At 44.1% G+C, this 17,251-nt stretch overlaps 1 protein-coding gene across 4 annotated transcripts in view; it reads left to right on the top strand.

The window, feature by feature from the left end:
• SEMA6C (semaphorin 6C) overlaps window positions 1-16,157 on the top strand; it is a 313,712-nt gene extending 297,555 nt beyond the window's left edge. For 2 of the 4 annotated variants that reach the window (XM_078670650.1, XM_078670649.1), the window contains one exon: window positions 12,707-16,157. In XM_078670650.1, the coding sequence (XP_078526776.1) occupies window positions 12,707-13,953 (1,247 nt within the window). In that variant the 3' untranslated portion in view covers window positions 13,954-16,157. The remainder of the gene's footprint in view (window positions 1-12,706) is intronic. The other 2 variants (XM_078670648.1, XM_078670647.1) reach the window with 1 other exon arrangement.
• The last annotated feature ends 1,094 nt before the right edge of the window (window positions 16,158-17,251 follow it).

Here is a 17,251-nt window from a genome sequence, read left to right as displayed (position 1 = left end):
GACTTGTACCTATAGTACATAGTTCACAGAAGTAAGTTAATGTGGATGTCTTTATATTGCATAGAACTGCAATTAACCGCTGAGTGACCGGAGGTAAAATCAGCATGAGGTTTCTTACTGGACAAAGGTAACATGGCTGCCCCCTGATGGCAGCGTGATAAAGTATAGACCAAGGGTGAAATGAAACGAGTGCCATGAGAGCACCCAGTTTAGCTTCATACTATGGCACCTAGGGATAAGATAACAAGACTGGTTTACAATCCCCAACAGATTCAGTATGTGACTGTCTCATGGTGCCCAGAAATTAGAGAGCATGGCTGTTCCTCCAGGGCACAGAGAGGACCTGGAAGTCCCATTTGTCTGGAGATGAGATATTATGGACTGTCCCTAGTGCCCAAGAAAAAGATGATAGTACCCAGTGTTACAATAACATTGTTATCTCGCTAGTGTTAAAACTATGAAATAACATGGCTGGCCTTGAAGTACATGTAGGCTGAATGACATAGCTACTTGTATTGTGTTCAAGTAGTTACCCATAGGTCATAAAACATACCTGTACACATATAGTATACATGGATGACAATAGATAATACAAAATGGCCATCCATATAGAGCCTGCATGGTTGGCCGTAGAGACCATCACATGGTTCTACACATAGTCTATGTAGATGGCCATTTATAATATTGCATGACTTTATACGTAGTCTACATGGATGGCCACAATAATTTGATATGGCTTTCAACATAGAGCCTAGATGTTTGGCCACAGATAACATAGCGTGGCCCTTACAGTCTCCATGGTTGGCCATACATTACATAGTGTGGTCCTTACAGCCACCATGGTTGGCCATAGATAACATAATACATAGATGGCCAAAGATACAGTAACATGGCTGTCCACCAAGAGTCTACATGGATGGCCACCGATAGCATAGCGTGGCCGTTACAGTCTCCATGGTTGGCCATACATAACATAGTGTGGTCCTTATAGCTTCCATGGTTGGCCATAGATAACATAATACATAGATGGCCAAAGATACAGTAACATGGCTGTCCACCAAGAGTCTACATGGATGGCCACAGATAGCATAGTGTGGTCCTTACAGTCTCCATGGTTGGCTATAGATAACATAGTGTGGCCCTCTACATTCTCCATGGTTGGCCATAAATAATGTAATACATAGATAGCCAAAGATACAACAACATGGCTCTCCACCAAAAGTCTACATGGATGGCCGCAGATAACATAATGTGGCTTTCCACGTAGGTGGCCATAGTTAACACGGCTGTTGGCATAGCGTCCTCTTAGTTGGCCATAGTTCACATGGCTGCCAGGGTAGTGCCCACATAGTTCTATTGCTTTAAATAACTTGGATATCAGCTTAGTGTTGAAACAAAAAATAATGTGGCTGACCACATAGTGACCAAAGATAAGATATCTTGACTCTCCCTAGAGAGTAAAAATATAACCTGGCTGTCCGCATAGTGCATTGCGATATTCTGCTCGTGTTGTGCTTGCTTTGTCGATCTCCGTGTACTCGTGCATGTTCTCATACAACATTGTCTTGTGTGTGCGTCCTGTCCACATCAGTGAATCCGTATTTTATTAATGTATATTTATGTATCTCATGTGTCACTCATGTCATAACGCTGTATTTCTGTTTCATTCACATTTTTCACCTTTTCCGTGCAGCAGGATCGGCTTTGAAGACATATTCTTCGCTGTAGACGGTGAAAATGTCTATGGCGCAAACCCAATCTCACGCATAGATAGTTCCCCTAGCCCACCTAGAGGATATTGCACAGTCAGCCGTGCAAATATCCTGTATCATCATTGTCACACAATCAATGTTCTGCCTATTTTGAAATATCTCTTTGTATTTTTAAGAACACAGAATATATTGTCGTACCCATTACAATGGTTTGAAGTTGCAATATGTTTACATTTTGTTCATGTTCCGCTTAGACTTTCTAGGGTACTGCTGGAACCTCTTTCGATCCAGCATTTCATGTATATTTGACATGCCAGACGATACGTTAAAGTCTAAATCGAATGTATACTCCACATATGTGTATATATTTATGTATGTATATATAATTGTCTGTCTGTGTGTATAGCCACATGGAGAGGTTCCATACCAGACTTTCAGAATTTCCAATGATATATATGTATATAAATGGTGTGGCGCAAAAAGGACGCATATCCCAGCCATAGCTTGTTACTTTAACCCCTTCCATGCTCATGACGAGCTCAGCTCGTCATGCAGTACACTGCTCGTGTGCTCATGACAAGTTGAGCTCGTCATGAACAATGGATTTACATATTATTCAGCACAGCAGAATAATCTCCCTAGCAGCCAAGGTGTTAAAGATGTGGCATAATTCCTGTGAAATATGTATAATATAAGAGAGGCCTAGTTTCAGCCTGATTCTCTTCCCTCCAGTGGATTAGTCTCTGAGCATGACACTACATGTAGATGATGGTGCCACTTAACCACTCTGCTCTGCTGTAAGACTTCTCTTTGTATTAATAGCATCCTCTTTATAATAACTATACAGGACCTGAGTAGTCTAATAGCTTATTTTTTGAACAATGTGTCTTTTTTCCTTTTTTTTAAGCAAATCATATTTTAAACAAAGGCCAAAGTTCTGAAATTGGCAATGAAACATTTTGCAATTCTGTGGCTGCCAAGATTTCACTTACTAATTTCACTAAAGTTTGGAATAAAACAAATTTTCCACACTGAACGCACCAAAATGAGCATGTAATATAAAAATACATAATGAATAACCCTTGTGATATGTTCCCAAATTCCATCGATGGGTTCAAGTGACATTTACAGACTACTCAGTCATTGGCCTCACAATTCATCATGTCACTCAAACCCCTTGATGGCAATAGAGTTCCAAATTGCACAACTACCCATTGTGTATCCTCTGTGTGTAAGGAGTGCAGATGGGAATCATTTATCTAGTAGTAAGAATATCCGTGGGCCCTATGCAGCCATGGAACAACGGAGTGCAGATGGGAATCATTTATCTAGTAGTTAGAATATCCGTGGGCCCTATGCAGCCATGGAACAACGGAGTGCAGATGGGAATCATTTATCTAGTAGTAAGAATATCCGTGGGCCCTATGCAGCCATGGAACAACGGAGTGCAGATGGGAATCATTTATCTAGTAGTTAGAATATCCGTGGGCCCTATGCAGCCATGGAACAACGGAGTGCAGATGGGAATCATTTATCTAGTAGTAAGAATATCCGTGGGCCCTATGCAGCCATGGAACAACGGAGTGCAGATGGGAATCATTTATCTAGTAGTTAGAATATCCGTGGGCCCTATGCAGCCATGGAACAACGGAGTGCAGATGGGAATCATTTATCTAGTAGTTAGAATATCCGTGGGCCCTATGCAGCCATGGAACAACGGAGTGCAGATGGGAATCATTTATCTAGTAGTTAGAATATCCGTGGGCCCTATGCAGCCATGGAACAACGGAGTGCAGATGGGAATCATTTATCTAGTAGTTAGAATATCCGTGGGCCCTATGCAGCCATGGATCAACTCTAGAAACCCCTAGCCTGTATGACCTCCCGTAAGTCAGATCTTGTCTTTATTTGTATATATAGACAATACAATAACATGGCGGACTCTAAAGTAAAGTCTACAATTATAACAGAGCATAAAGTTTCTTCTGTGTGTATCACTTAGCAAACCATGCATTAACTTGTGTCTCAACTCAGACCTTTGTTTCTGTGTTTTCAACAGGAAACACAACATTTTAAATACAAATTACAGATTAACCACTGAAGTGAGTTTGTAAAAGTGTAATGTAGCATTAAGATGTACTACTAATATGCTCGCACACTGAAGCTAGCAAGGTATTTCTATACAAACTCCTTCGATGAGGAGCCATCCTGATTTGCTATTGTGGTCAAAGAACAAGACGGCCAGTGAGAGAGGACCTACAATGAATATCTGCCTGATTTCGATCAGTGGGCTTTGTCATAAGATGTTAGCATCACCTGAGTAACCAATTACCAAAGAGGAGTTATTTGATGTCCTTGCAGGTTATCCTTCAGGCCCATAAGGGCCATTGTTGCTTAGCTGGCCAATAATGGATAGTGCTGCTTGCGAGCCGGTCTCCACCTTGCAGTGCAGAGGTGTGGAAAGTACTGTACAGTTACTGCATTAGAAGCATACTGCAGACATTAGGACTTGAATCCTTTCCTTTGTAAGATTTTTTTTGCAGGGTTTGCTGCATCGCATGACAGAGACTGGACTGAATATCTGTGTTTATAGCATATGTTCTTGTAGGTCACATAGGATATGTTTCATCGAGTGCGGAACATTGTCTGAGGGAGCAAAGGACAATTATTTGTGTCCCTGTGATCCAGAGCACATATTTAGGTGCTGTGCTTTCTTAAGATTGTCCTGTAAACCCAGTGTTTTGGTGTTTGGTGCACTTTTGACCAAAACTATACCCAACCCTATAGCTAAAAATGGTCCATAGATTGCCTGGGTAGTGAAAAACTTGTATTGATGATGCCTAGCATTCCTTGTTTTGTCACCAGGACTTGCTGCACTGCTTCCCATGATTATTCTTAATATAACATGTTGTTGCTTTTCTGAGTTAATTCAGATGCTCCAGAAAATCCTGCTGGAAAGGTTACCTCCTGTTACTGCATGATGGGAACCCTCAGTGAGGTTAATATATCTATACACTTGGCTAGTAAGCTTGCTTGCTTTAGAGCATAATTACTAGGATATTAGAATTGTAAATAAAAACGGAAATCCTAGTAGTACTACTCAGCCAGCAAAACTTTGCTAACCATCAATAGACTGACCATTCCTAACTGTACATTAAAGTGCCATGCACTGCAGACAACTTTACGTATGGATCCAGCATGGGCCTTATTCAAACATGATGTCCGCCGTGAAGTTCAACCCAATAAAGACAGAGTTCATGCATTAACAAAGGAACATTTGGGTCTTTTATCTGGGAGTGACCCAACAATATGATATTAAATAGTGTCTCATCTAGTCTTGCATCCTCCATTGATTCCCTGAGCTTCATCATTGACCCTTCCTAGCCACCGAGACCCTCTCATTGCTAAGTAAAAGAGAGCAACTGGGATGCAGAACTTCTAGCTACAAGGCAACTTCAGAATTGCTGCCTCAGTAAAGCCACAGGAAACCAAATCTATTAACTGCGAGGAAGCAACAGGAACTCCGAATTGCTACATTCTAGAAAACCACAGGAACCACTAATGGCTAGCTCAAAGAAAGCCCCAGGAAACCAGAACTGTCAGCCGCAAGGAAGCTGCCTGAGGAAGCCGCAGGGAGTTATGATTGAGAGCGACCCGAAACGTTACAAAATAAAGAACCGCTGGTACAAAGAAACTTCAGGAGCCAGTGTTAAGTTCTTAGGGCTCCTATTGGTGCCTCCACGGGTCACTTTTCCATACATATAGACGCTCAGCGGCACACCTGGCAAGCTTCATGTTTGATAGAAACCTAAAGGAAATGCAGCTTCATGGAATTCGAATTAAAATATTTGCGATACTTTTCTCGCTGCGGTCCCCTGGCAGCCAAGCAAGAACAACAAGTCATTCTACCCACAAATAGATTCCAAAAAGTGTTATTTTTTATGTTTTCTCGAGTTAAAACGAAGAACCTGAGACCAGCAGCTGTATTAAAAAGTGTTAAAAATGGGTAGATTGTGCCCACAGCCCCATGGCCTATCCCTGCATTATTTGTGTCCCTACACTCAGGTACATGTGGTTAAATATTGGAGTCCTTTGGTCCAATTAGCTGGCTTCACATGCAACGAGGCCATCCAACTGGGAAGCAATACATTTCTTGGGGTGCATAAAATCGATTAGAGTATAGTATTGCAATGTTTCCACATGATTCTGTAGTTAGAACAGTTTCTGCCCCCAAATAATATGACCTCGCACCAGTATTTATTACAGCTTGCCTTGAAATTGCATCCCACGCTGCTTCTGTTTTAGTAGCTATCCAACTCTATACCTTTTACAAGACTTCTGCATACTGGAATGCCTACTTTTGGAGACTTAACTTTCTCCCTAAAATGTTCCTGCATGAAAGAAGCAGTAATGAAAATTGATCTTTCCATAATTCTAATTATGGTATCAGCACCACAATTTTCCAAAATGCCCTTAGCCTGACATTCAGAAGGAGCCTGTCCTCGCCTATGGAGTTTTTAGATTGTGCAGAATATGAAAATGTATAGCTTTAGTATATCTCCCCCATATCGCTGGTGTAAATATACATATATTTATAATTTAGGGCTACCTCAACCAGAGTTTCAACAAGACTGCAGTGTCTGTTTAAGCAATCAGGGGGGATCTCAACCTTAATGTATGTGTCGCCACTACTGGGAGGCCACCTTTCCCCCTGTAAATATCATATCTAAGTGTGTTCGATCTAAAATATTATCTTTTGTAACATTTTATTTCCCAAAAAAAAAAAAAATAATTTCCCAAAAACTTTCCTGAGTGTCCATTAAGTTGATTCATATAGTGTACAGAATTCGTAAAGGATGCTTTTGTGGGCTTCCTTACGAACCTGGGGACATATATATTTCTAACACTGAATGCACACTAACCTGCGATTTTGCATAATCTACTAACTATTCCACCATGGATGTTACTGTACCCTTTATATCATGTGAAAAGGTGCAAAGGAACTGAAAAAATGATGAAATCAGAGTTTGTTTTTCAAGCTACTCGGCCATTCTGTCTCCCTGCTCCAGTCACTTGACTCCCCTTGTTGCTGACAGACCTAACATACACTATGTGACCTAATCTTACCTTACGTGCTCTACGTCACCTGTGGTTTTTCTAAGCAGTACCGTACACCCTCCCTCTTTACACTGAAAGAAGAGAGTGTCTCTGTGCCCACGACTCTCCGAAACCTGCAACCTGATTGAAGCAAAGAGAAGAGTGGACACCACACTAGCCTACCCCTGGATGTATCTCTTGCACAATGCAACTACATACTTGTACTCAGCCGGGACTATCTAAGTTTTGTACTTCAACCGTACCTCAATGCTCTAATAGTCTTTTCAATAATAAAGTTGGCATCCTCGAGTACTTTCTTTCTTCCCTATATCCTTTGTTATTTGTGTTGTCTCCCTTTTGGCAACTTATTCTTCCACATTTTCCTTCTTCGTTGCGTTTATTATGCTACTCAAGTTCCAAATGCGATTGTCTTCTATACTTCTTTTTTGAACAATTATATGGCCTGTTTGGGTTTTGAATATTGAGACTGCTTTTCTGATGCAGTGGAAACTTTTATCTTTTCTAAATAACCTACTCCCACTGTGGTGACCTGCACTGCCTTCCTCTTATCAAAATCGTGACCTTCTGTACTACCCATGCTCTCCATGAACCTGCTTTCAAATTGACCTCAAATTCCTTCCACCCATTCACTGAATCTGGAGTAACTCCTGTTTTGGGTCTTCTACTATTGATTAGTGTGATCAGCTTACTTTCTGTTGTGGAGTGAGGTGTCAATCTGAACACTTCTACTTTGTCTTACTTCTTCTCTCCAGTCATTCTTTGCTGCTTCTTGTCAAACTCTGTTCAACGTTATTGTACTGTTCCCATTAGCGTTAGGATGGTGTAATACTATCTGTTTTGTATTTCTTTTGAGGTTAGTTGAACTCCAATATCAATTAGAATTGTCTTGGGAAGTCATTCACTTCCAAATAGTTCACCAAGGAACTTAATAACCATTTTACTTTCAATATTATTGACTGTCAAAGTGTCTGGCCTGCTCTAATGCATATCCAGTGAGACAATTAGGACATTCCCCCTCCCCTCTCACTTTCTCCCTCTCTTCCCCTCTAAAGGTGTTAATATGTCAAATGCAATATTCTCCCAAGGATTATCCGGTAGGCTTTTTTCCTCCATTCATTGCAGGCTAGCAGAATACCCCTTATCACCTAGGCAGCGTTTTCGCTATTTCTATATGTAGTTGTATTGTATTGTAATCGCATTTATATAGTGCTTACTACCCCTGACGAGGCGTTGAAGCGCTTTTTTGGTGAGTAGCACGCTACTCCAAAACCTATAAAGGATTAGTGTTGAATTAGTATAGTGAAATATGAAAGTAATTTGAGTGGTGGATATGTTAGTCAGTTTTTTGGATTGAGAAGGGTAGCAGAAAGGACATAGGTTTAAGGTTTAAAAAGCATTACTCAAATGCTTGCTTACCTTCACTGCAACATGAGCCTAGCTGTTTTCTTGATGGACCAGATGCCTCATACATGCTCCCATCAATGTCAACAGCCATGGTAAAAAGAGGAGCATGAACTGGTCGGGTCTGTGAAACCAGCCTGTACTGGAGACCAGGCCTAAGTTGGTTCAGTCTCATGAGGGCATTGGACCCCATTGGAGAGTCAGGGTTGTCTTCTTTTTTTTCTTAATGATAGCCACTATTAGTTTTAATATATTCTTTACTTTGTTTGGCTAACCCCTATGTGCCCCTCATGTGCAAAGGTTATTAATTTGTCTCTGGCAACTTGCGGGGGAATCCTCCTTGTCCTCCAAAATATCTTTCTAATAATTCTTTTCCCATCAGCCAGAAGTTTTTCCCCTTATCGTAGCACTTGTTCAAATGTTTCCATTTCTTTAATTCTTTTTAACACTTCTTGCTGTATTGTGTCCTTTTTTATGTCTTTTCTCCTTCCTTAACTCACACCTTCAGTTACTGCACACACACAACTCTATCTTCATCATCTTCCTCTACCACCCTTCTTTTGTCGTCTTCATGATTGACTATCCGTGACAAACTATCTGCAGCTTGGTTCTGTCCACCAGAAATGTAGTCTGTTTTCATATTCACTCTCGTGTAGCCCAGTTTCCTATCTGCGTGTGTGACTTGACACTTCATCTATCCTTTTTAGGTCTCGCCTGTCGATGCGCATGCGCATCGAGCTTGCGAGCCTATTGCGGCTTAAACAACCTTTAACTAACAAGCAAGGAATCGTGGCGATTCCTTGCAGTGCCCGTGACTTTTAAGCTCAATGCGCATGTGCATTGAGCTTAAAAGCGCGTGCACATCAGTTCCCTCAGCCACAATCGCCGTCTGTTCCCTCAGCCGCATTCCTCCGACACCTTTTGAAGTGAAGCTTAGCTTCACTTCAAAGGCCCCGGCTTCTTCACACCCACATGCCGCTCTCCCCGCTCCGCCCCCTCCCCTGCCCGCCGTGTGCATTTCTCCTCCACCCCCTCCCCACAGCAATGCCCTCCGTCTTGTTTTTTTTATTTTAACTTTCAGCGCAAGGATCCCGCTTGTTCTTTATTTATTAAACACACGCTTCGCTCTTTCTCTTCTGCTTCTTCCACTCGCAATCTGCTTTTTATATTTTTTCCTTCTTTCCTCGCCCACTCTTTCCATTTTACTTCAGCTTTTTCCATTTTTTTTGCCCCTCTGACTCACACCCGATCTCCCGCCTTCTTTTCCGTCTTATTATAGCCTCTATGTGCTCTCACCTCAAACAATTCTACCCTTCACTACGACACTCCCGCCATTTCACCCCTTCTTTACTCATTCACACTCAATTTCCCGTCTTTTCCCCTTTCCTCTCATTTCTTTTTTTCCTCACACTTCGTCCTATCTATATTTACCCATCTACAGCCCTACTCTTCTCCATCTTCTTGCTCACGTTGCCCCAACAAACTTTTCTTCCTTCGCACTCGGTTTTCCTGCCCATGTCTTACACGCTCCCCCAGAGTCTCTTCTCGTCGCTGGCAGCCTCACCTTCTTTCTTCACCCTTCCTTCTCGCTCACGTTAGCCCTACAAACTTTTCTTCACACGCACTCGGTTTTCCTGCCCATGTCTTACACGCTGCCCCCAGAGTCTCTCCTCGTCGCTGGCAGCCTCACCTTCTTTCTTCACCCCTACACAATATTGCTTGTACATACAGTGAACATGACACACTGACTTTCCTTGGCGCACTCATGCCGATGTTGTCAGGACATTGCAGGTGGGGTCAAGTTAATGTTTAAAAAGCATTACTTTGGGCCGCTTCCGTGTACTGCATGAGCAGTCCCTGTAACTTCTGCAGGCCAGCTGCTGCTGAGACGCTGACACTCTCCCGCTTTCTGCTTGGCGCCACCAGCCCTTCCTCCCCTCCTCCCCCCCTCCTTCCAGGGACGACCACCGTCTCACACCCCATCCCCATATGCTCCTTCCCTCCCACTCGCTGGCTCCCCCTCCACCCCCCCCCCCCACCAGGCTCTCAATGCTTGTTTTAAACCAAGGCAGCGGGGGCTCTTCAGCGTGTCCGACTCAACATTTATCCAGTGACTCAACAAAACAACATTTAATCAAGAAAACTGCACTCAAATCATCGTAGGTTCCCAGCTTGACAAAATGTGTGATCGTTGTCAAATGACTTTGCTTCACCGTGCATCGGTTTACTCGAGAGTCGAATCCGAGACCTCTTGTGGACACTACGTTTAGAATGTGTGCAATATAATAAATAACACCCACCAGGCTCTCAATGCTTGTTTTAAACCAAGGCAGCGGGGGCTCTTCACCGTCTCCTTTGCCTAAAACTCACATGGTCGCTCTTGGATTTATTTTTATTGGCCATTAACTCTGTGGTTTGCGCACTCTGTCAATTTTTTACAAACAATGTTTTATATTCTCCCACTGGGCAAAGTAACATTTGCTGTGGGCTTAAAAATATCAGCATTCGTTAATCACTCGTGCATGGCTTACTTTTTTTGGTATCACTTGTTCTCTCTCTCTCTCTCTCTCTCTCCCTCCCATAACTCTCTCTCTCTCTCTCTCTCTCTCCCATAACTCTCTCTCTCTCTCTCCCTTCTCTCTCTTTCTCTCTCTCTCTCTCTCTCTCCCTCCCTTAACTCTCTCTCTCTCTTTCGCTTCCCTTCATTTACTCGCACACGCAACGCCACTCGCACACGCAACGCCACTCGCACACGCAACGCCACTCGCACACGCAACGCCACTCGCACACGCAATGCCACTCGCACACGCAACGCCACTCGCACATGCAACGCCACTCGCACACGCAACGCCACTCGCACACGCAACGCCACTCGCACACGCAACACCACTCGCACACGCAACGCCACTCGCCCACGCAATGCCACTCGCCCACGCAATGCCACTCGCCCACGCAATGCCACTCGCCCACGCAACGCCACTCGCCCACGCAACGCCACTCGCCCACGCAACGCCACTCGCCCACGCAACGCCACTCGCCCACGCAACGCCACTCGCCCACGCAACGCCACTCGCCCACGCAACGCCACTCATCCACGCAACGCCACTCATCCATGCAACGCCACTCATCCATTTGCAAAACGGAAAATGTTAAACTCTTCTATTGCGAGACCTATTGCATTTTCAATGCTTGTTTAATAAGCGCCCCTTTTAGTGGCTTGGGATCTGTCCTTATCATGAATTTGTTTCTGCTCAAAGCTCTTCAGTCTCCTTTTTACCCAATACACTGCCAGAGCCTTTTCTTCTGAAACCAAATAGTACATTGCTGAATCCTTGCTGGTTGTTGATATTATGTTATGCTTATTTCTTCTTTCCTTCTCGTTGTATTAATACTGCAGCCACCCCCTGTGATAGATCTTGAATAAAATGTCCCTTAAGTGATCTACATCATAGCACCTGAGTGGCTAATTAAAGGGTGCTTCCTTCCTTAACAGCCTTAAAGTGCTCCAGAGAATTTCTGGCCTTCATCCCACTATCATCTGATGGTAGACGGCACTTACCATCTGCAACCTCCCATAACTGGATATCGCTTGTGTTTCCCTATGTCCCACCTCTAGGCCCTGTTGGAGTTCCCATACTGTGGTGTATTATCCTGATCCATATCTTGAGAACTTCCTTGTCCCATCATTTTATTGCAGAAATCTGTTTTGTGCACACTGTAATTTGGGTACAGATTGCTATATCAGGAAAGTAGAGAAACCACAATTTTTAATGTTTTCATATTTTGCACAACTTAAATATTGTATTCACGTATAGGGGATGTCCCGAGTCTAGCAGTCCTTCCATACAGGTTGGTACTGAGGCAGTTGTCACTAGGCAGGCTTGTGCAGAAACTCAGAAATGTGCCAACTTGACAAGGGCGGGCAACCTCCTGTCGCACTGAAAAAGTCTGGAGAACAATGACGGAAATAATATAATTTATGTACTACAAACACTACAGTAGGAGATTAATGAAGGACATGGTTACTTCCTGAAGGAAAGCATGGTGACGACAGAAACACTTAAATATCCGAAAGACTTGAACCGTTCACATGAGATCACCATCATGGGGCTATGAAGTCATGAGGTGAGGTTGAAGGGGTGGGAGACTCAGAACAAATGCACAAAATTAATTTGTTCCGTAGTTCAGCTGCAACCATGAAGACGTCATCAGTGGACCATGTGAAATCTTTGTTTGCTAACAGAAACCTGAATTATGAGTAGTTGGGGAAAACCCACTGATCAGTCAAAGTCTTATCTGTGATGGCAGGAACACGTGTGTGGTGGACATGCTTATCAGTGACCATAAAAATCATAGGATTCACCTTAAACACATGTAGCTCAGGTCCTTTCATTCCTTTATGATGGTTTGTTTTCTTGGTTGTTGTATTTGATTGCCTGAATGTTGATCATTTTTTTCTCTGTACATTTTTGCAGGTGTTAGACAGGAATCTGGGCTCAAAGAATCCACGAAGAGTGTCCACTTCACCTTCCTCATCGGCTGCGTCTTTGTGGCTTTTGTCCTGGGTGCCCTCCTGTCCGGCCTCTTTGTCTCCTGCTATTGCAACCACGTTTTTCAGAAGAACACCATCAAAGACCCCGAGTCCAGCATCCAGCGCCCACTGTCCCTGCGCAGTCTGGCCAAAATGAACGGTCTCCTGGATGGCCAGTCAAAGGAGGGCATGGTGGACACTTCCTCGCCCAAGCTTTACACCACACTGCTCCCAAGTGATAAGGAGCAGTCCAACGGTGGCACCAAAGAAGGGGGAAAGCCGCATCCGGAGTTGTCCGGCCTGCCTACTCCTGAGTCCACGCCTGAGCTGCCAATGAAAAATATGAAGGCAATCCGCAACCAATGGGAGAGGAACCAGAATTGCAACAACGCCAAGGAGAGCCAGGTGAAGAGCCCCATGTTCCACAGCCCAGTGTCCAGTTCCCCAGCATTTCAGTTCTCCAACCCAATGGTCCTTTCAAGTAGCATCCATGGGTGCGAGTCTTCTTTGACCAGTTACTTGGATGAGAAGAAGATCTCAAACTCCGAACGCGTACTGGTCCGACACTCTCAACTGTATCACCCCATGGGGGTTGAGGTGACAACCCTCGACGAACTTTTAAAGCACCTTCACGACAACAGCAGCTCTCCGAGGAAAATGATGGGCAGTGTGCAAATGACCCCCCAGGCTTTGAGCCCCCACTCTTCCATGTCTTTTGCCAACCGAGTCCAGCCAAACATCCCAGACACTGAAAGCGCCCCCTATTACAGTGCTTCAACATTGCCACGGGATAGCTTACCCAGAAGGCTTGACATCCCACCCGATGTATCCCCACAGGCCTGCATGGAAATGCAGTCCCGGAATCCCTCTCAGAGACACTCCCTATCCTCCGCTCAGAAACTCATAAACGTTGGTCATGGGGGAGCGATGCTTTCAAGGCAACACAGTCTGAGCCAAGGTGGAAGGCAGCACCCATCGGCCATGCTGCTACAGCGCATGCACTCGACGGGCACGCCGATTCCCATGGAGCATCATAGCGTCTACCTTTCCAGGCAGCATAGCTATCCGGAACAAGTACCCCTGCCACGGAACGGGGTCAAGAGAACAGCTTCCCTGAAGCCAGATGTTTCTCCAAAGCCAATGTTCTTGCCATCCTCACCTGTGAAGACTGGGAACCAGTTCCATTATTAGACAACTTGATTTAAGGATTCCGGTGGAGAAGAAATCGTCATGTGCATCACTTGCCTTGAATATCCATCAAAGTGCTCCGCCTATTGCGGATCAAAGAACTCCCCTTACAGGTTTCTACAGCCAATGGGGAGATTATATTTGGTCAAAGGTATTTCCTTCCATGGAATATCGAATGTGTCAACGGGAAACGATCTCCTTTTAAACAATCCTGGTGCTATGCTTTTTTGAGCACATCAGCTTTTCTTCAGAAAGGCAACACTGTTGGGGCGATGTTATAAACAGAAGCATGTGCCATGGCTAATTGACCATAAAAGAAGAGACTTGGATTGCACAGAGCAGAGTGGAAGAACCTCCAAAGTCTACTTTCCGTTGGCCATCGACCTACAATATCAACACTTTGGATGATGCAAGGAGGAGGAAGATCCCTCAAGCTTTCAGGTCATCGCTGTATCTCTTCTGACACCAGCACCGTTCTGGATAATCTTGAGTTCATCATTCAGCTGAAATGAGCTTTTAATTGAAAGAGAACGGCCATGTTGGACATATCGACGATGATGGAATGTCCTGTGCTATTGTTCGTTGATTTGTTGCATTGTCTTCATGCCCTGCAGCGGATTATCTGTGGAAGCCCATTCTCAGCTTGTTGTGTTTGGATGATGTCAACAAAGAAGAGCAGATCAAAATGGCTGTGGGGCTAAGAAATTCTGCAGCATGTGATAAATCTCCCTGCTGGACCGGCCCTGAACAGGAAATCAGTATTAAACGTCAACTTTGCAGAAACTAGTGAAAGAATGTAAAAGTTATAGAGACACCCTGAGCCTTGTGGATTCTATAAATACACCATGTATATATGTGTATATGCATATGTATGTGTATATATACACATCTTTTGCAGTGTAACTCCATATAAAAGGAGGGGATATATCCTACTGTGTAGGGCGAAAAAACTCAGCAATCTAAACAGTACTGAAAATGTGTACATTTTAATAGCAGGAAATGATATATGTTGCTACCGGACTGAAAGTCTTTATAGCCCAAACAAATCAAATTAAGAAGGTCAGATTTTTGAAAAGAGGACAGCCTAGCCCAGCGGCGTGAAGTTTACTTTCCATGTCCTACAGCGGTCCACCATATTGGGACCATTGCAGTGGTGACCTGGTTTCATGTGTGGAAAATAAGTGACGGACAGTCAGTGCACAGACCGACACAGCCACAGGAGTGAGGCATGTGGCAAGGCCCGGATACATCAGAGATATGTTGTCCATTCCTCACCGAAGAAAACCAAATACACTTAATACATACTCGTCCATACCCAAGCATAGACCACCAAACAAAACTGACCAGATATTTAGTTCACCACATATGGGGTTGTCCACACCATGCCAACCATTTAACCAATGCATAGGTGAGTTAAATAAGAAGTTACCCAAATAGTCACTGAATGATCTGTTTGTCTCTGAGGCATACATGTAATCGGGCATTGGGGTGGCCCGCTCCTCAGCCAAACCAAATTGTCCAGCCCATGCTGCCATTCAGCCATTCACTAGACATGTGGCCGCCTTTGCAAACCCCCTAGCAGATACCAGGTCCTCCAGGTGCACATCAGCAGATACAGAATAATTCAATCCTTCTGTTGAGTGGTCCCCTAGGGAAGCACTAGTGTAGCTATACGGTTCACATAGACACTCGCCAAAATCCTGAGACAGCCGTGCAGCTTTACCACAATCTGAGGTACCAGGACACATCGAACCAGCGCACTGGTACCTACCCAGCAAGATATGATATCAACTAGTAGGAGATGTGGGCCATTCAGACATAAACCCAATGAAGTTTGGAGTCACCTGGACACCAACAAAGTCAACGTGGACACCAACTCCTCCCCAAGTAGATATTTGGCCTCCCTGATCCCCACTAGACAATAGACAACCAAGACACCTACACAGATATTTGGTAAGACACAGAGCGAGACACGGACTCAGCAGACACACAACACATGGAGAATTTGACCTACTTGGGACACATCAAACTAAGTAAGTCACCCAGACACACATACACAACTACCCATGTTAGTATTATCCCAACACCTACCCGGCCAAACACAGGGCTACTTGGACTTAACGCTACAGCTGACTGTGATTGTAACAGTGATACATTCAACTAATGTTTGGTCAACAGAATTTCAAACTAAATTAACCAAACCACTAGTTTGTGTATGTGTGTGCCTTATTTACCCGTGGGTGTCGCAGTGTGACAAACCTGCTTGTTGGCTTCTGTCAAACTTGATCTTGTTTTAAGGTATGCCATTGGACTGAGAGCTATTGAAATATATGATTCAGCACTGTCGAACTGCCTCATTTTCTATAATTATGGCAACATTGGGATCAGGGATTGGGAGTTGGTGAACGCAATTGTAGTTCTCTTTGGTGTGGGAAAGGTCCTGCGCCTGCCAATGTCACATTTCAGAGTGGTGTGACTGAAAATGAAAAGTTATAGATGTATTTTTGTATTTTTTCCACACAGACATGCAATACCCAGTACACCTAGTGTGCCAATCTACGCGAAAGACCTCACCCAAATCAATTGTACTCCCAAATCATCACAATGGAGAAATACTGCAGCAATTATAATCCATGGCAAAACACTGTGTGAAAGGTCACATCAGATGTATTGTATCTAGTGTACTCCAAAGGATGACACTGTGGCCACGCCCACAGTACTCTAAAGCACTACACCGGGGACAAGGACACATTGCTAATTCTCTACCCAATTAATGAGGATGGTTCCTCACTGGCAGTACTGTGGCAAGGTACTGAACTGTACCCTCAAATTAATATACTAATATCTGACTGTGAGAATCCTTTCCAAAAACACCAGGAGCCCTATTATAGATAGTGCACAATTTTCCTGTTTGTGCCACGGCACACCTTTAAGCAGGTGTACCGGGTGCAAACAGGAAAAGTGCGCCATTACATGTAGAATGCGCTGCCCTCAGGATAGCCGCAGATTTGCGCTGCCTCTAGGGCTGCCCATTCAAGAGAAATACGGAGCATCTGTTTAAAAGATGCTCTGTGTTTCTCTGTACAGGCGTCAAGTTGCCTGCACTTTAAATAGGGATTTGAGATTCCCTTGCAGACGGGTGCATGAGTGACTGCACCCGCCATGTTTCGTCGAGGTCAAGCAGAAATGGCTCGGAGAAACGCCCCATCATTTTCAGACTGGGGGGCGTGTTTTTCTTTCTCTCCTCTTCCCATTGGCTGGAATGTAAACAACTGGCGTGTTTTGACTTGTTGTTGTTTAC

The sequence above is a fragment of the Lissotriton helveticus genome, chromosome 12, assembly GCF_964261635.1.
Source record: "Lissotriton helveticus chromosome 12, aLisHel1.1, whole genome shotgun sequence".
In the NCBI taxonomy this organism is placed as follows: Eukaryota; Metazoa; Chordata; class Amphibia; order Caudata; family Salamandridae; genus Lissotriton; species Lissotriton helveticus.
Note: the sequence above shows the minus strand (reverse complement) of the source record. Positions and strands in the feature narration are given on the sequence as shown.